The 20678-nt window shown below is 44.2% G+C and overlaps 1 protein-coding gene across 2 annotated transcripts in view; it reads left to right on the plus strand.

Annotated features, from left to right (window-relative positions):
- INO80 (INO80 complex ATPase subunit) overlaps window positions 1–20678 on the plus strand; it is a 392097-nt gene that overhangs the window by 336647 nt on the left and 34772 nt on the right. For both annotated transcript variants that reach the window (XM_077464921.1, XM_077464922.1), the window contains exons 27-29: window positions 16335–16462; window positions 17299–17393; window positions 18263–18335. In XM_077464921.1, coding sequence (XP_077321047.1) covers window positions 16335–16462; window positions 17299–17393; window positions 18263–18335 — 296 coding nt within the window. The remainder of the gene's footprint in view (window positions 1–16334; window positions 16463–17298; window positions 17394–18262; window positions 18336–20678) is intronic.

Raw genomic sequence — 20678 nt, forward strand, 5'->3', positions numbered from 1 at the left:
ATTGCATATAGATTTTAGGGACATGCCATTTTATTTGTAGTGCTTATTTCTCAGTACCATCTTATAACTTCAGATTTATGTCACTTTAGTTAGCGCAACTATGATCTTTACAATTCATTGGTGATGTTCACCCATTTTCTAGCCCCTGTGTAACTTCTTCTTACTTTTTAAAACCAATGAATATATTGAATCAGAAAAAAAAATGTTCCATGATATACAGTGTACCTCCAGCTCAAGAATGCCCTGTCTTCCCAAGCCAAACAGACTATTCCTAAAATGATTAATGCTCTGATTATGGGCCAGCTGGCCAATACTTTAAACAAGAGGGGTCTCAATTCCTCCCTTTAGAGATCACTGTTGAATAATTCCCTTGGTATAGTGCCTTGCAAATTATTCACCCCCTTGGCATTTGTCGTGCTTTGTTGCCTCACGACCTGGAATTAACATGCATTGTTTGAGGATTTGCATCATTTAATTTACAAAACATGCCCACAACTTTGAAGATTTTTTTATTTTTTTTTTATTGTGAAACAAACAACAAATAGGACAAAATAACAGAAAAAGTTAATGTGCATAACTATTCCCCCCCCCAAAGTCAATACTTTGTAGAGCCAGCTTTTGCGGCTTTCACAGCTTCAAGTTGCTTTGAATAAGTCTCTATGAGTTTGCCACATCTTACCACTGGGATTTTTGCCCATTTCTCCTTACAAAACTGCTCCAGCTCCTTCAAGTTGAATGGTTTGTACTTGTGAACAGCAATCTTTAAGTCTGACCACAGATTATCTACTGGATTGGGGTTTGGGCTTTGACTAGGCCAATCTAACACATTTACATGCTTCCCCTTTAACCACCTCGCGCCCGCCCTATAGCCGAATGACGGCCGTAGAGCAGGCGCTTTCGTCCGGGTGGCCATCCCTGGACATCCTGTTGTTTACTTCCGCAATGCGCGCCGCCGCGGGCGTGCATCGCGGAAGTTCTGTGTTCGCCGTGTCCCCCGGGGACAGGCAAACACAGATCGCTGTAAACGGCCAATCACAGCGGCCGTTTACAGAGCGATCAGCGTGTCCAATGGGAGATGATCTCATATGTAAACATATGAGATCATCTCTCACCGCCGCTCTCCCTCCTCACACAGACAGAGTGTGAGAGGGGAGAAATGAACGGCTGCAGCGGCCGTCAGTGTAAAAAATAAATAAAAGTGCCATCCTGCCCCAGTGCCATCCACCCCAGTGCCACCTGCCCCAGTGCCACCTGTTAGTGCTCTCTGTTCCCAGTGCCACCTGTTGTCAGTGCCATTTGTCCCCAGTGCCATCTGTCATCAGTGCCACGTATAAGTGCCATCTGTCATCAGTGCCACATATTAGTGCCATCTGTCATCAGTGCCACGTATCAGTGCCATTTGTCATCAGTGCCACCTGTCAGTGTCACGTGCCATCTGTTGTCAGTGTCACGCGTCATCGGTGCCACGTATTAGTGCCATCTGTCATCGGTGGCACGTATTAGTGCCATCTGTCATCAGTGCCACATATTAGTGCCACGTGTCATCAGTGCCATGTATTAGTGCCATGTGTCATCAGTGCCACGTATTAGTGCCACGTGTCATCAGTGCCACATATTAGTGCCATCTGTCATCAGTGCCACATATTAGTGCCATCTGTCATCAGTGCCACGTGTCATAAGTGCCACGTATAAGTGTCATCATTGCCACGTATCCGTGCCATCTGTCATCAGTGTCACGTGTCATTGTCCTGGTATTTCAAAAGTGTAATAAGTAGTCAACAAGTTAGATGTGTAATTTATGTTCCTAGAACACATGATGGCGCTCCCTGCATGTTGGGCCTCTCTATGTGGCCAGGCTGTGAAAAAGTCCCACACATGTGGTATTGTAATACTCAGGAGGATTAGCAGAATTTTTTTGGGGGTGTCATTTGTGGTATACACATGCCCTGTGAGAATAATAACCTATTACAATGACAATTTTGTGGAGAAAAAAAATGAAAAATCTTAATTTTGCAAAGAATTGTGGGAAAAAAATTACAACATCAAAAAGCTCACCATGCCTCTTACTAAATACCTTGGAATGTCTACTTTCCAAAAAGGGGTCAGTTGGGGGGTATTTGTACTTTCCTGACTTGTTCGAGTCACAAGAAGCGAGATAGTCCACCAGTACATCAGATGTGATCAATTTTGTGCGATTCGCACCACAGCTTGTAGACTCTCTAACTTTCACAAAGACCAAATAATATCCACTAATTTGGGTTATTTTTACCAAAGATATGTAGCAGTATAAATTGTGGCCAAAATTTATGAAGAAAAATTTATAATTTGCATAATTTTGTCACAGAAACAAAGAAATATGCGTTTTTCAAAATTTTCGGTCTTTTTTCATCTATAGCGCAAAAAAATAAAAACCCCAGGGATGATCAAATACCACCAAAAGAAAGCTCTATTTGTGGGAAAAAAAGGACAAAAAATTAATTTGAGTAGTATTGCATGACTGAGTAATTGTCATTCAAAGTGTGAGAGCACCGAAAGCTGAAAATTGGTCTGGGCAGGAAGGGTGTTTAAGTGCCCAGTAAGCAAGTGATTAAACCACTGAAACGTTGCTTTAGCAGTGTGTTTGGGGTCATTGTCCTGCTGGAAGGTGAACCTCCTTCCTAGCCTCAAATCACACACAGAGTGGTACAGGTTTTGCTCAAGAATATCCCTGTATTTAACACCATCCATTTTTCCCTCAACTCTGACCCGATTGCTGAAAAACATGGAGGGTGTTCTTTGGGTGGTGTGATGTGTTGGGTTTGCGCAAGACATAGCGTTTTCTTTGATGGCCAAAAAGTTAAATTTTAGTCTCATCAGACCAGAGCACCCTCCTCCATACATTTTGGGAGTCTCCCACATGCCTTTTTACAAACTCAAAATGTGCCCTTTTGTTTTTTTGCTGAAAGTAATGGCTTTCTTCTGGCCACTCTGCCATAAAGCCCAACTCTATGGCGCATACGGCTTATTTTCGTCCTATGTACAGATGCTCCAGTCTCTGCTGTGGAACTCTGCAGCTCCTCCAGCTGCCTCTCTGATTAATGCCCTCCTTGCCCAGTCCATGAGTTTTGGTGTACGGCCGTCTCTTGGCAGGTTTGCTGTTGTGGCATGTTCTTTCCATTTGGTTATGATAGATTTGATGGTGCTCCTAGGGATCATTAAATATTTGGATATTTTTTTATAACATAACCCTGACTTGTACTTCTCAACAACATTGTCCCTTACTTGTTTGGAGAGTTCCTTGGTCTTCATGACAGTGTTTGGTTAGTGGTGCCTCTTGCTTAAGTGTTGCAGCCTCTGGGGCCTTTCAAAAAAGTGTGTATATGTAATGACAGATCATGTGACACTTAAATTGCACACAGGTGGACATCATTTCACTAATTATGTGACTTCTGAAGGTAATTGGTTGCACTAGACTTTTTTATGGGCTTCATAACAAAGGGGCTGAATACATATGCACATGCCAATTATCAGTTTTTAATTTCTGAAAAATAGTTATGTATATATTTTTCTAATTTTACTTCGGCAACTTAGACTATTGTGTTCTGATCCATCATATATAATTCAGATAAAAAAAAAACATTGAACCTAAAGGCTGTAATGTAACAAAATAGGTAAAAGCCAAGGGGGTGAATACTTTTGCAAGGCACTGTAATTTACAGCTCCCAGGTAGGAATGGGTGGGATAAGGTTATTGCTGCTCTCAATAGGGAGATATGGCAGGTGGTCCTAGAACAGGTTTTATTAGTGTCCTTTTCTTCAACATAGACTATCCTTGCTCTGTTATTTATAGAGTTTAACAGAATACCGCAGAAGCTGTACCAATAGCACTGGAGAGAGAGTCTGAATTTTTCCCAGATGTGGGGGATCCCCTGCAGATCTCCTGCACATGCTCCGGAAATGCCCCAAACTGGTACATTGCAATGTGTTATTGCTATTGGTTATTGCTGGCATTTCAGTCTCTTTTGTACAATGATCCTTTTAATGCAGGGCTCAAAATTTTAAGTCCTGAGCTACTAGCCAGGCCTTAAGAGTTACTTGCCACCAGTTGCCCCACCTAACCCCTACCCTGCCCCTAATTCTGCCCCTAAACACGCCCTCATAAATTATCTCATGAAATTACACTGTTAAAAGTTTTATGCAGAATTAAGTTACAAAAATAAATATTAACAACTGCATATCAATGCAGCCTCATTAGTGCACATCAGTGCAGCCTATCAGTGCCCATCATTGCCGCCTCATCAGTGCGGCCTCATCAGTGGCTACCAGTGCAGCCTATCAGTACCCATCAATGCAGCATTTTAGTGCCCATTAGTGCAACATATCAGTGCTGCCTTATCAGTGCAGCCCCATCAGTGCAGCTTATCCGTGCCGCCCCGTGGTCATCAGTGCAGCCTCATCATTGGCCATCAGTGTAGCATATCAGTGCAGCCTCATTAGTGCCAATAAGTACAGCTTATCAGTGCTTATCATGGCGGCCTCCTCAGTGGCCATTAGTGCCGCATCATCAGTGGCCATCAGTGCTGCAGCCTCATCAGTGCTTATCAGTACTCATCAATGCAGCCCATTAGTGCAGCCGCCTCAGTGCAGCAGGAAGGAATCGGCATCACACAGAGCGGAGATCTCCTACTGTGACACAGCTTGAAGATGAAATGCCATCTGCTGTCGAACAAAGTCCCTCCTCCTGGACCAGCCTTGGGCCAGTGAGCTGTCTATCATAGGAGACGGGAATTTGTTCGACAGCAGCCGGCATGCTTCATCTCCAAGCTGTATCACAACAGGAGATCCCCGCTCTGTGTGATCCAGCCAGCTCTCCTTCTGACAGTTTCCTGGCTGATTGCTCCTGGCAGAAGTGGTGTGGCCTTCTTTTTTACAGGTCATCAGAGCAGTCGGGGGGAGGGGGATGCTAAAAGCCCCCCTCTCCGAGCCGCTCTGATGGCCGCAGCGCTCCTACTAGAAGTAATCAGCCAGGAAACTGTCAGCCAAGTCAGCCCCTGCTCCACACGCTCCCTCTGCTAATTTCCACTCGCCAAATGCAAGCAGGCTAGGCGAAATTTTGAGGGCTGCTTTAACATGTACACTAGGGTTCTTAGATGAGAAAGTATATACACCACAAGTCCAGATCCTTCTCTAAATTGCTATATTTGGCTCGCAAGGGCATTATTTTAAAGTGACTTTCTCCTCTTCCTCCGAAGTCTGATGATTGGCAGGTTACTGCCACATTACTTAAGGAAAGGCACATTTTATTACAACGTTCACCCACCCCCCCCCCCCCCCCATAAGTTTATTAAGATACGGGACCCATGACTACAGCTTCCTGGTTCAGCCCCTTTAACATTCGTGTCTATGCAACATCTACAGTGTTAATACTAAAGCCTTCGTACACACAGGCCGAATGTTGGGTGACATCGACCCTGTCAATACAAACCGTCCAACGCTTGGCCTGTGTGTATCTCAACTGGTCCGACAGAAGGACTGACAGTGGAAAACCATCAGCCGTCCGGGTCACTCAGCCAATGGCCACCCCCCTGTCAGAACAGCTCAATGAGGGAGATCGCTGTACTAACATCAGATTGTTAGTACAAAGGCTCTGACCATCATTGTCATTGATTGACTAGGCAGTTGTACTGATGAATGTGGGTGACTGAAATACACAGAGGATAGGCTGTGGTACTGCTTCCTGTTTTTGTTTATTCTTTATTGGGTAACTGTTATGACCTTTCTGATCCCATTTGTGCTTGTGTGCATAGAGGGATCTGAGTAGCACTATGTATGATTTTTGATTAATGGTATATTTCTTTTGCTTGACATACATTGCCTGGATTTCGTTATCGTACATCATGGGACACAGAGACACATTAATTACTGTATGGATTATATGGCACCTTCAGGTGATGAACACTGGCACACCCTAGACAGGAAGTTCAATTCCCCATATAACCTCTCCCCTTAACGGGAGTACTTCAGTTTTTTCACCAATGTCTTAGGTGTTTGTTACGAGTAAAGATGTGCTACGCTGAGCTCCGCTGGAATATTCCTTGTTTGGGCAAGCCATGCAACCGGATCCATCCAAAGTGTCTTTTCCAGGCTGACTTGAATGGTACCCAGGCCTTTTATCCGAAGAAACAAGGTTTTGCCTGGAACGCTTCTCTTTTTAGAGATCCCGGGATCCAGTATTTGTTTTTTTCAGCCATATTCCTGGCGTTGCACTTTACAGGCCCAGGGCTGTGGATCCCCCAATAAAAATGGGGCCCCAGTCCCTGAAGGTTTTCTAACGGAGCGCACCGTGAGTGGTGAAGATTGGGTCTGTTACCACAGAACCCTGCAGCTGGATAAGGTAAGGGAGATTCATAAGGATTTTTTGTAATTCTTGTGGGTTTTCTCCTTTTATAGTAAATGTTGTCATGCCTATAGACACCACTGGGGGCTGTCAAGAGCATATACCTGTTCCATGCTTGTCAGTCTCGCTCTGTGTCACAAGCTGCACACTTCCTCTGGCCCAAGCTCCAGGTAAGACGTGGGAAGGGTTTTTTTTTTTTCTCCTTGGAATGTCCCCCCACCTGGATAGTTTCACTCCAGGAGGCAGAGGGAGCATGGCTCAGTCGGTGGTGTGGCGCGCCGTTCCAGCCGCCATTCCAACGATTCCCATTGGCAGTTCTCCTCCAGCCCTCCTCCATGTGATCTGGTCGGATTGGAGCCTGCTTGTTTGGGAAAATGGTCAATTTAAAAAAGATGGGGCGGGGGGCGTGATGGGTGGTCGGATGAAGAAGGGGGCGGGACTTATCGGCATTAGCGTGCTTCAGCGTCCACAACACGGGCTGTGTAGCTATAAAGTGCATCTTTTTTCAGGTGCATACAGCTGAAGGAGGGGCACAGAGCGGACGGGTGGCATGTGAGTGTTGGTGAAACAGGCATTCCCAGGGCACATTTACTTAAGCATCAGGCTGAGCTTAAACGCAGCGGCAGTTGCTGGACTATTGCTCAGCAGTGGGTGCATTTTTTTGGTAGTACCTCTGCGTTTGTGGTCAGCACTATGACCAGAGGGGGTGTTACATATACAACAAAAACCAAGGGCACAAAAGTGTCGCCCTTAGGACCTAAGGACCCTCCCTCTGCAACACCATCCCCCCCAAAAGGTCTAAGGAGGCTGGTCAGAGTGAGCCATCGGGAGTCATCAGGGGCTGCAATTGCTTCTGACACTTCAGCCCCTGTCTAACTGAGCAGGTTTTCTCCTCAGCTATGAGTGGATTGGAGGACAAATTTGTGGCTTTAATCACATTGTCACAGTGGAAGAAAATGCATGAGGTCCCCTTCTACCACCCAGGATCCTCAAACAGAGGAACAGTGGGAGGGGGAAGATGAATCTCCCTCAGGGGACCATGAAGAGGCTGATGATTCCTCTTCTGAGGGATCAGGTGGGGAAGGACCTTCACATGCTGAGAAGTTGCTGGTGCATTTTCTTACTGAAATGGTCTCCACATTTAAGCTACCCTTAACGGATTTGGTTGAAGAGCCCTGTTTGGGGTCACTAAAGCCTCCTCAAGCCTTGGGTGCCTTTCCTTTCCATTCATTACTAGAAAAGCTTATGTAGTCTGAGTGGGATCACCCAAATAAGCATTTTTTCCCTCCCAAAAAGTTTTCAACACTTTATACTATGGAGGAAAAATTTACTAAGATGTGGAGTATACCAGCAATTGATGCTGTTATATCCTCTGTGAATAAAAGTTTGACTTGTCCAGTTAACAATGCGCAAATGCTTAGGGATCCAACTGATAAAAAATTGGAATTCTTGTTAAATTTTCTCCTTGGCAGGTTCATTGGCTCAACCTGCAGTGGCGGCAATTGGGGTATGTCAATCCTTGAGAGACCATTTGAAACAGGTGCTCAAGGTTTTCCTTGAACAGCAGGCCCAGGAGTTAGCCGAGCTGCCAGCGGCTTTGTGTTTTGCAATTGACGCAATCAGAGATTCTGTTCTTCAAACTTCTCGCCTTACGCTTAGGTTGGTACAGATGCATAGAATCTTATGGTTAAAAAGGCCAGCCGAAGCATCATGCAAAAAGCTCCTGGCTGGTTTTCCTTTCCGTGGTGAAAATCTGTTTGGGGAGGATTTGGACAAATATATCCAAAAAAATATCAAGTGGGAAAAGTACCCTTTTGCCAGTTAAGAAAAAGGGTAAACATCCCTCATTTAAATGGGCTCTTTCTCCAGTGCCAGGGGCATCAGCCTCCAGTCAATGGCGACGACCTCCACCATCAGGTTTAAGAGGTAGACCTCGGGGTCAATCCCAGGGACAAAAGAAATCCTGGGGGAGGAAACCCTCAAGACAGAACGCTAAAGCCTCTTTATGAAGGGGTGCCCCTGCTCACTCGAGTGGGGGAAAGACTTCTGCAGTTCTCAAGGTTCTGTCAGGAAGAATTTTGAGACAGATGGGTGGTCTCCACAATAGCTCTAGGTTACAAACTAGAGTTCTGAGAATTCCCGTCTCCTCTTTTACTCAGGTCAAATATCCCCAAAGATCCCCCAGAGAAAAATAAGTATCTGTTTCTAGCATTAGGCTGACTTTTGTCACATAAAGTGATCATGGTGGCCCCCATGGAAGAGCAGGGGTTGGGGGTTTATTCAAACCTTTCACGGTGCCAAAACCAAATGGAGCTGTAGACCCATTCTAGATCTCAAAGATCTAAACCGGTTCCTGAAAATTCGCTCTTTTCGCATGGAATCAATCCAATCAGTAGTTTCCATCCTACAAGCAGGAGAACTTCTGGCATCAATCGACATCAAGGATGCATACCTGCATGCACCTATTTTTCCTGCTCACCAGAAGTATCTGCGTTTCGAAGTAGAAAAACGTAATTTTCAGTTTGTAGCCTTGCCTTTCGGTCTAGCTACTGCACCTCGGGTGTTTACAAAACTTCCGGCCCTTCCTCTGGCCAGATTAAGGACTCGAGGTATAACAATAATAGCATACCTAGATGACCTGTTCTTGATAGACCGGTCAGTAGCCCAACTGGACCAAAGCATGGTCGCCACAGTCAACTACCTGGAATACCTAGGTTGGGTCCTCAACCTAGAGAAATCTTCTTTAAAGCCAGTAAGAAGATTAGAGTACTTGGGTCTGGTTATAGATATAGCCCAGAAGAGGGTGTTTTTACCCCAGGCAAAGATTAGCGCCATAAAGGAGCTGGTTCAGGTGGTCGGGGCAAAGAAGGGTCCTTCCATTCGCCTTTGTATGAGGTTGTTAGGAAAGATGGTGGCTTCATTCGAAGCAGTTCCTTAAGCTCAGTTTTATTAGAGACTGCTGCAAAACAGTATCCTCTCGACCTGGAACAAGAAGGTCCAAGCACTAGATTTTCCAATGTGTTTGTCGCCAAAAGTGCGCCAGAGCCTCAGTTGGTGGAGGATATTCGAGAATCTGCAGAAGTAGAAATCCTTCTTACCGGTTACCTGGAAGGTGGTAACAACAGATGCCTTTCTGGTTGGGGATCAGTCCTGGAAGTCCAGGGGAAATGGTCCAGAACCAAAAGGACCTTGCCCATCAACATTCTAGAGATTCGGGCAGCGTGTCTAGCCCTAAGGGCCCGGACATTCAGGTTGCAGAATTCTCCTGTCAGGATTCAATCTGACAGTGCCACAGCAGTGGCTTATATCAATCATCAAGGAGGCACCAGAAGTCAGGAAGCCCAGGGAGAGGTAAACCATATCCTAACCTGGACAGAAAAGCATGTGCCGTGCATACCGGCAATCTTCATTCCAGGAGTAGAGAACTGGCAGGCGGACTATTTAAGTCGCCAGCAGTTGTTCCCGGGAGAATGGCCCCTTCACCCTGACATCTTCCTGGCTATATGCCAAAGATGGGGAACCCGAATGTAGAGCTGTTTGTGTCCAGGTTCAACAACAAAGTCGACAACTTTGTGTCAAGAACAAGGGATCCACTTGCATGCGGAACAGATGCGTCGGTGACCTCGTGGGATCAGTTTTCACTGATTTATGCATTTCCTCCTATTCTGCTGCTACCTCGACATCTTCACAGGATCAAGTGGGATCTTGTGGCCCCAGCGTGGCCCAGAAGATCTTGGTATGCAGAAATAGTAAATATGTGTTAGGGGCCCCATGGACCCTACCACCATGTCCAGACCTGCTATCGGTGTTCCTTTCTACTTTACAAACACTACATTTAATGGTTTGGCTATTGAAACCCACATTCTACAGAATCATGAACTTTCAGGCTCATGATATGTACCTTGATTAATTCAAGGAAACCAGCTTCCAGAGTCATCTATTATAGAGTCTGGAGGGCATATGTTTCCTGGTGTGATTCCAAGGGTTGGCATCCTAGGAAGTATGTCATAGGTAGAATTCTTGCCTTCTGCAGATGGGGCTAGAGATGAAACTGGCCTTGAGTACTATCAAGGGCCAGGTCTCGGCCTTATCGGTATTGTTTCAATGTCCGCTTGCTTTGCATTCTTTGGTCTGAAGCTTTATACAGGGAGTAACGCTAATCCACCGATTAGAGCACCCCTCAACCCTTGGGACTTGAATTTAGTTTTGTCAGCATTACAGAAACAGACTTTTGAGCCAATACAACATATTCCTTTGGTCCTTTTGACAAGGACGCTAGTTTTTCTGGTAGCCATTTCTTCGGCAAGAAGGTTATCAGTTGACTGCTCTTTCCTGTAAAAAGCCATATTTAATCATTCACGAGGATAGAGTAGTATTGCGTCCTCATCCAAGCTTTCTGCCAAAGGTGGTTTCAGGTTTTCACCTAAACCTGGATCTTGTTTTATCTTCATTTTTCCAGAACCTTGTTCTAAGGAAGAAAAGTCGCTGCATTCTGTAGTGAAAGCAGTCGAAATCTATTTGAAGACGACTGCTCAGGTTCGGAAAACAGACTTTGTTTTTGTTGCCTGAAGATCCTAGGAAAGGACAGGCAGCGTTGAAATCCACTATTGCCAAATGGAATCGTCAAGTAATTATTCAAGCTTATGGCATGAAGAGGAAGGTTCCACCTTTTTCAAATCAAAACGCACTCTACCAGTAAGTGCTTTGTGGGCAGTGGATCACCAAGCCTCTATGGCTCGAATTTTCAAGGCTGTAACCTGGTCTTCAGTCCATACATTCACCAGATTCTATCGCCTTTGGGTGCAGTGTACAGCAGACAGCAGTATAGGTCCTCAGGTCTGATTGCACCCTACTTTCGTTTGTGTCCCCTCCCCTCAGGTCGCATTGCTCTGGGACATCCCATACAGTAATTACTGTGGCTCTGTGTCCCGTGATGTACGATAAAGAAAATAGGATTTTTATACTAACAGCTTACCTGTAAAATCCTTTTCTTGGAATATATCACGGGACACAGAGGTCCCGCCCCTCTTTCTGGTTACACGTGTATTGCTTTGCTACAAAACTGAAGTACTCTTGGGTAAGGGGAGGGGTTATATGGGGAATTGAACTTCTGATCTAGGTTGTGCCAATGTCCATCATCTGAAGGTGCCATATAACCCATACAGTAATTACTGTGGCTCTGTGTCCCCGTGATGTACTCCAAGAAATTGATTTTACAGGTAAGCTGTTGTAAAAATCCTATTTTTTCCTTACTATTACGGAAGGTGGTTGCCACACTTTAAAACTGTATTGTGGGAATGTACGACTTCTAACAATTTTTTGTGATGGCCATTGTTTTTTGTTGTTCTTTTTCTTTTTTGTATTATTGAAATAAGCTTAATAAAACGCAATTTATAAAATAAATATGTTAAGGGATGCATTGGAGGGAGACAGAGGAACTTGACTAGACTCCATTCATCTGTTACTAGGCCTAGGTAGGGCTAAGCTCGGAAAAAACATGCCATGGCAGAATGTCTGGGAAATGTCCTAATTCTTTTCACTAACAGATGAAGGAAACTGACTGATGATATTTAGCAATAGGGCCGACATTCCTGCCTGCCCGTGCATGCCTATTGTGACCTATCTGATGCCATTTGTGCCCTGAACTGCACCCAGAGAGAATATCATTGTCTCATCCATTCTTCTTGTGATTGAGTATTGTTTACTCATGAGGAAGCCTACAGTGTAAAATGCGTTGGGACAAAAACACCCCAATATACACTTCCTTTCCATGCGGGACATTGTGTATTACCTATATATATTAATGCTATACATCTAGACTAAGTGTTAAGAGTGATTTATGTCCTGGAAGGGGGGGGGGGGGTGCCATAATCTCCTGGGGTTGGCATTTAGTAGTGTGGTATGTGGAGTTCATGCTCGTAAGAGGTTTGATACGCCACACTTTTTAATTAATTTTGTAATAAATATATATTTTTAATGAATTGAACTCATGTTGGTGTAATTATTCTGGTAGAAGGAGTCAACACTGATAAAATCCCATAATCCTCTCATAAATGGTTTGTTGACTACACTTTGGGGATGTGGTGTTGACGCATATAGTTGAACTTGTTTATACAGTAGTTCTTGGACTGTCTACTGATCTGGCGGGGTTCGTCTAGAAATAGTCTAATGTATGACCTCCTGCAGAGACCTGTGGCCAAGGCTTATTGGGGTAGGAATATCAATCCGCTAGGTTATCCTCTCTATCAGGCCTAAACATTTGAGGCAACTGCTTTATATTCAAAGTTGTGTTGGCTGGCAGTTGCCTGTAGACCGTTGTATCAGGCCTGGCCATCCAACGATTCTCTAGTGTCAATAGTCAGCCATTCATGGCTACAGCTGTCTTACCAACTCAAAGGTTAAGCTTTAATTGTACATTGTTCTTTAACCACTTAAGGACCGCCGCATGTAATTATACGTCGACGCAATGGCACGGACAGGCACAATCACGTACCCATACGTGCCTGCCTTCCAGCGGGTTGGGGGTCCAATCGGATCCCCTCCCGCTGGCTGCGTTGGTCCATTTCTCTTCAGGAGCAATCTGGGATGAGGGGATGGCCGTTGATTTCTGGCCATCCTCTCTCGATCGCTCCTGGCAAATGAGAAGCTTCCCCTGCCTGTGTAGTGTAAACACTACACTCTCCTTGGGGCTGTCTTTTTGACCGGATGGCGAGGAGAGAAGACATCCTAGTAAGTGCACCAACACTACGCTGACACATAGGTACACATAGGCACACTTTAACCCCCAGTCACCCCCCTGATCACCCCCCTGCCCCCCTCCCAGTCACAGTGTCACTGATTGCAGTGATCATTTATTTACTGATCACTGCATTTAGTGTCAGTTGTAACTGTAAGAACTGTCAGGGCAGTTAGTGTTAGGTCCAGGGTAGCCCCCTATCCCCCCCCAATAAAGGTTTAACCTCCTGATTGCCCCCCAGGTAACCCTTTCACCCCCTTTTGCCGGTGTCACTAAGCAATCTTTTTTCTGATCGCTGCATTAGTGTCACTGGTGCCGCTAGGTAGCTAGTTATTTTTTAGGTTCACCACCAGGTTTTTATAGCGTTAGGTACCCCCATATACAACCTAATAAAGGTTTTAACCCCCTGATTGCCCCTAGTCAACCCTTTCACCAGTGATCACCGTATAAGTGTCACTGGTGACGCTGGTTAGCCAGTTCGTTATTTCATTATTTAGGTTCCCCGTCAGGTTTTTATATAGCATCAGGGACCCCCATATACTACCTTTATAAAGGTTTTAACCTCCTGATTGCCCCTAGTTAACCCTTTCACCAGTGATCACTGTATAAGTGTTACGGGTGACTCTGGTTAGTTAGTTTGCTTTTTATAGCATCAGGGCACCCACCATTTATTACCCAATAAAGGTTTAACCCCCTGATCACCCGATGGGTGATATCAATTAGGTTTAAGGGTCAGATAGGGTCTGCGTCGCCCCAGTGCCAGTACCGCTAACACCCACGTGCAAAGCATACACCTCCCGTAGTGGTATAGTATCTGAACAGATCAATATCTGATCTGATCAGATCTACACTAGCGTCCCCAGCAGTTTAGGGTTCCAAAAAAACGTATTGTTAGTGGGATCAGTCCAGATACCTGCTAGCACCTGCATTTTGCCCCTTCGCCCAGCCCACCCAAGTGCAGTATCGATCGATCACTGTCACTTACAAAACACTAAACACATAACTGCAGTGTTCGCAGAGTCAGTGTCACGTACCTGGTTGGAGAGCCCAACAGTGCAGGGAGCGGCGCCTCGTAAGCCTCCGGCTCGAGAGCCCCTGGAGGTGGAGACAGGGATTCAAGAGTTCGGAGGGCACAAGTGCCAAGCCGGGTTGCAGCAACGGAGATCCACCACCAGCTGGTGCAGGCGGTCAGGCAGAGGACGGAAGGCAGTAGACAACGGGCACAGCAGGAACAGGTAACTCACTGGAACGGCAGGTGCAGCCGGCGCTGGAAGCCGGGCAGGAACAGCAGGAGCGGCTGGCACTGGCAACCGGGCAGGGATGGCAGAAACAGCTGGCACTGGCAGTCAGGCAGGAACAGCAGGAATAGCAGGTGCTGATGTTCAGGTGGGTGCAGCAGGCGTGGTCAGAGGCGAGCCGGGTCGGCAACTAGTGGGCAGCAGAGGTACACAGCAGAAGGCAGAAACGTGGTCAGTCAGGCAGAGGGTCGGAGGCAGGCAGCAATCAAACAAGGTCAAGAACAGGCCGGGTACAGTATCAGGAACAAGCAGGAACTGGTAGCGGAAGTCACAGGAACGCTGTAGACAGGACAGCACGGGAGAACAGGAGCTGATTCCCTAAATAGCCTGTTGGGCGCCAAGAACGGTCGCACGGCAAGTTTGCGTGCCCCCGCCGGTAACCGTGCTCCCGCTCGTGACCCCGCGTACCCGCGTACGCCCGTTCGGTTCAGCGCGCACCCGCGTGCGCTTGTTTGTGTCAGGGACTACGTGCACTCGCGTGCGTTCGTTCGCGCCAGCCCGCGTCCGAGGACACCGACGAGCTTCTTGTACAGGAAACCTGCGGGTGAGTTTCCTATGTACGATCAGGACGGTCGATCGATCGTGACAGTCAGGCCTGATCCCGATCGCTAACAGTTTTTTTTGGTAGCGTTTTGTATTTAAATCCTGAAGGCGGTGCTTGGTTTTCAGGGTCCCGTACGCGGCTGGACTCCCAAAAAGTCCCCACATGTGTTATCCCCGTACTCAGGAGAAGCAGTAGAATGTATTTTGGGGTATAATTTCACATATGCCCATAGCATGTGTGAGCAATATATCATTTAGTGACAAGTTTGTGCAAAAAAAAAGAAGTTTGTAATATTCCCGCAAATTGTGGCAAAATATAAAATATTCAGTGGACTGAACATGCCTCTCAGTAAATAGCTTGGGTTGTCTACTTTCCAAAATGGGGTCATTTGGGGGGATTATGTGTTATTTTGGCATTTTATGGCCTTCGAAACTGTGATAGGTAGTGAGGAGTGAAATCAAAAATTCGCAATCACCGCACTCAGGAGAAGCAGCAAAATATATTTTGGGGTGCAATTCCACTTATAACTATGGCATGTGTGAGCAATATATCATTTAGTGACGACTTTTTGTAAACTTTTTTTTTTTTTGTCACTATTCAATCACGTGGGACAAAAAAAAATATTCAATGGGCTCAACATGCCTCTCAGCAATTTGCTTGGGGTGTCTGCTTTTCAAAATGGGGTCATTTGGGGGGGGGTTTGTACTGCCCTGCTATTTTAGCACCTCAAGAAATGAGATAGGCAGTCATAAATTAAAAGCTGTGTAAATTCCAGAAAATTTACTGTTTGTAGACACTATAACTTTTGCGCAAACCAATAAATATACGCTTATTGACATTTTTTTTACTAAAGACGTGGCTGAATACATTTTGGCCTAAATGTATGACTAAAATTGAGTTTATTCGATTTTTATTATAACAAAAAGTAGAAAATATCTTTTTTTTTTCAAAATTTTCAGTCTTTTTCCATTTATATCGTAAAAAATAAAAATTGCAGAGGCAATAAAATACCATCAAAAGAAAGCTCTATTTGTGGTAAGAAAAGGACGCAAATTTTGTTTGGGTACAACATTGAATGACCGTGTAATTACCAGTTAAAGCAGTGCAGTGCTTAGGCTGACAATTGGTCCGGGGCTTAAGTGGTTGAGCAAGTAGAATCTGAATTTGGACAGTAGTTCTAAAAATTATTTTAGTAAACCCATAATCACCCGTTTGGATGTACTAGTATTAAAGAATATAGTAATGCAAATAAATGTATTTAATTTTGCCATTACAGCAGCTATAGTAGAATCATAGGTTTACAAGTGATATGTGTCTAAGTATTGTTAGTCTGATACACAGTAACGCAATCTTTACACTGATGTTAATTTATGTATTACAGACAAGGAGAGTCTGATCACAGACAGTGGAAAGCTGTATGCACTGGACCTTCTGCTAACACGCCTCAAGTCCCAAGGACACAGAGTGCTTATTTACTCACAGATGACTCGGATGATTGATCTGCTAGAGGTAGTATACAATACCATGTAGTTCATACTTCTGGGGCCAGTGCATATACTTTTTGACAGCTGGTGTGCACAGGCACTAAGTGACCCCCTCTATCTCTTTTGCATAACTTCAGCAGGGCAACAAGATCTAAGATGATGAAGCTCATTTGGTATACAGAACTTTAGATATAGAGCGCCTGTTTGTTTATTTAACTGCCATGTTTGAACCTTCCAAGCAGCCTCAATGCTCTTCTGCACACTCTAAAGCCCCGTACACACGAGAGGACTTATGTCCGACAGACTTCCGAAGGAGTTCTGCCAGAGTTCCGACAGAATTCTGACGGACTTTTTGACTGAGCGGACTTGGCCACACACAATCACACTAAACTCAGACGGATTCGAACGTGATGACGTACGACTCGACTCGAATAAGGAAGTTCATAGCCAGTAGCTAATAGCTGCCCTAGCGTCGGTTTTAGTCCGTCGGAATAGCATACACACGAGCAAATTTTTCTAAGGGACCGGGTCCGGCGGAGTTCCGCCAGAAAAATTTGAAGCATGTTCCATATTCTAAAGTCCGTCAGACTTTGGCAAATCAAAAGTCCGTTGCAGCCCACACACGATCGAATAGTCTGACGGAATCAGTCCGTCGGACTTTGGATGTTGAAAAGTCCGCTCGTGTGTACGCGGCATAAGGGTAACCAATCACAGATGGGAAAGGGGCGTAAACTGGGGGTGGCTTTTTGTATTCAAATCTTTTGTATTACATAGTTAATCTGCTTGAAAAAAGGCACAAGTCCATGCAGTTCAGCCAGTTTAATAAGTATGTAGTTGAGAAATCCCCTTTAATATTCACAGGAATATATGGTATATAGGAAGCACACATACATGCGACTAGATGGCTCATCGAAGATCTCAGAGAGGAGGGACATGGTGGCAGATTTTCAGAGCAGGTAAGCTAATAAAAATATTTCATTAAGTACTGTGGTTACCAAATTGTTAAATTTAATAATATTTTTTTGCCTAAATTGTTTTTGTAATTTTTGTGGTTACGGTCTAAAATTTTTCAAATGCAGGTGCAACTTTTTATTTTCAGGTATATATAACAAAGTATTGATAATGAACTTTTGAAGCAATACAAACCTGTAAAATTAAACTTTTTAGCTTGGAGGGAAATTTCCGCTATCCAGCTATATAGATTAAAAGGTAATTGTATGTAAGTAAAAATAAACTTAGTAAGCTTTACATAGGCGTGAGCTGCTTTATTAGGGCTTGCATCGATGGGCTTTGGACTTTGGACTTTGGACTGTTGTTTAGTGCCATCCTCCTTGTAATGGAGATAAACAAAGGCAGACATGTTTAAAGTCCATCTTGGGTGACAACCATGGATCCCGCTATAGATACAGTAGAATATCTGAACAGTAGACACTTAGGGTCAGGAAGTGTGGTGGACTACCGGGTGAAAATGAAGGGTGGAAAAAAAGAAAACAAATTCATCCCCCTTATCTAAGGAAAGGTAAGCTGTAATATATTAAATTTTTATCTTTTTCATTAGATATGCTTTAACAACTGCTTGACAGAAAATAACTAGTGCTCACAGGAAACCGTTATTTTTGAATGGTCCAGGTACAATACCAGTTGTTACCAGCTGTAGTGCTGCATTGGTAGAGTTTACCCTCCCATGGAGAAAACAGTGGTTTTGAGGATAAATGGAAAATATTGTCAGTTTAGCATCAATATGATCTGCCTGAACTCATTTGTGTGCCACATAATCTTTTTCCTATCCCATATTGCTTAAAGGTTATTTTTCTTTTGTTTTTAGGACTGATATATTTGTTTTCCTGCTGAGTACTAGGGCCGGAGGGCTTGGTATTAACCTTACAGCTGCTGACACGGTAAGCACACACTGGATTTAGAAAGTTACATGTCTGTTATATGCAATTTCCGTTTTGAACTCAGTCACCCACTTAGAAACCCTAAAGATGAAGAGGCCGATTTACTATGAGTTAAATTGAGTGAACATTCGCTTTAGTTATCTAATCATGTGAATTATCCAATCAGTGAAGATTCTCAGATCTTTTAGTAAATCACACTGGAGCATTGTTTTCAGTTCATTGAAAGAAAGTCTATCTATGCATCTTATATGGAGTATGCTGATTTACCATCAAAGTCAATTCAAGTGAAGTTTTTGATAAAAAATAATGCAGCATGTTTTAAAATGCATGTCGATGAAACAGGCAGCATATAGTATCCAATGATAGACTGTGGTGAGAACAACTCCTTAAGCTGTACACAGGAAAAGGCTACACAGTGTATAGGAATAACTGAACCAATGAATTTAGAATTAAAAGGAACAAGGAGACATATTAACCACTTGCCTACCGGGCACTTTTACCCCCTTCCTGTCCAAGCCAATTTTTAGCTTTCAGCACTGTCGCACTGTGATTGACAATTGTGTGATCATGCAACACTGTAACCAAATGAAATCTTTATCTACAAATAGAGCTTTCTTTTGGTGGTATTTAATTACCACTGGGTTTTTTATTTTTTGCAAAAAACAAACAAAAAAAACGTTTTTTTTTTTTGTTTCTGTCCGAAAATTTAGTAAATGTTTGCTGTGCGCTGGTGAGGCTATACCGATAGGCACTGATGAGGTGGCACTAATATTCAGCACTGATGGGTGGCACTGATATGCAGCACTTATAGTCGACACTTATGGGCGATCATAGGTGGCACGGATAGGCGGCACTGATGAGCAATCACTGAAAGACAGCACTGACTTGCATCGGTGATGGTCACAGATTGGTGTCACTGAAGGGCACAGACTGACATCATTGCTGGGTACTGTTGGGGCTGCACTAATAATCAGGACACTGATGATCAGTGCCCTGATTATCTGTATAGGTCACGCCTGTGATAAGATGCTGCTGAAAATGCTAAAATGGCACCACCTTATTTTCATGTGATCAGCTGTGATTGGACACCGCTGATCACATGGGTAAGGTCCCACGTCATCGGCTCTTTACCGAGATCTAGTTGCACCATGCTCCAGGGACACTGTGCACCCACAATCGCTGCAATGCATGCCCCTGCAGGCACGTGATCACATTGAGACTGGGTGACATCATATGACATTGGCCCAGAACAAAAAAGGGTCCCGCCCGCCATCATTTGTCTGTATGGTGGGCAGGAGGCGGTTAAAGGTACATTTGATTTTACTAATAGAAATAAGCAAAGTGAAATAAAAACTGGGTGGGAATTTTAAGTAATTGTAAGTCAAATTTTTTTTTATAAATGGTATATCACAGGACACAGAGCCATAGTAGTTACTATGTGGGTTATAGGCCACCTTCAGGTGATGGACACTGGCACACCCTAAATTAAAAAATACACTCCCTATATAACCCCTCCCTCTGGTGGGAGCACCTCAGTTTTTTCACCAGTGGCTAAGGTGTTGGTCACGAGTGAAGATGTGCTGTGCTAAGGTCCAGTGGAGCAATCCGTGCTGGGGCTAGCCATGCACACTGGATCCATTCAAAGTGTCTTTTTGGCTAAATTGAATGGTACCTGGGCCTCGTATCCGAAGAAACAAGGTTTTGCATGTAACGCTTCTCTTTTTAGAGAGCTGGACTCCGGGATCCAATACTTTTAGGTAGTAAAACCATTACATTTTTCTAGCGGAGGGCTATTACAGGACCAGGATTGTGGGCTTCTTTACGGATCCCCGGCTCCTGAAGGTTTAACAGAACTTGCCGTGAAGGGTGAAGATCGGGTCAGTTTGTTTACCACAGAAAACCCTGATGCGGGAAAGGTAAGTGGAGTAATAAAGAAAAAGAATTCCAAAAAAGGAAAACCTGTGGTCGAACTTTAAAGGCACAACAAGCAGTAGAAATATACAAAAATATTAGCATTTATTGAAATATAAATAAATATATATATATATATATATATATATATATATATATATAATTACAAACAACAGGGACATGAAAGAAACATTGATAAAAATCATATATACAAAAAATAATCTATATATGATATGAACCCTAAAGCGTCTATGCGTTCCGTTGTACACTTCTTCAGGACACATTTGGGGTTCAGTAGCTGCAAAGAAGAGAAAGGGGTCTCACTATCTTGCAAAAAGAATCACATATTAATCAATCAGTGATCGAAAAAGTCGTTTCCATACCCTCGGAGAGAGCAGTGTCCTGCTCTCTCCCAGGGGATTTTCTTTACAT

The sequence above is a fragment of the Lithobates pipiens genome, unplaced genomic scaffold (assembly GCF_037356315.1).
Source record: "Lithobates pipiens isolate NorthernLeopardFrog02 unplaced genomic scaffold, aLitPip1_a1.2 Scaffold_30, whole genome shotgun sequence".
NCBI lineage: Eukaryota > Metazoa > Chordata > Amphibia > Anura > Ranidae > Lithobates > Lithobates pipiens.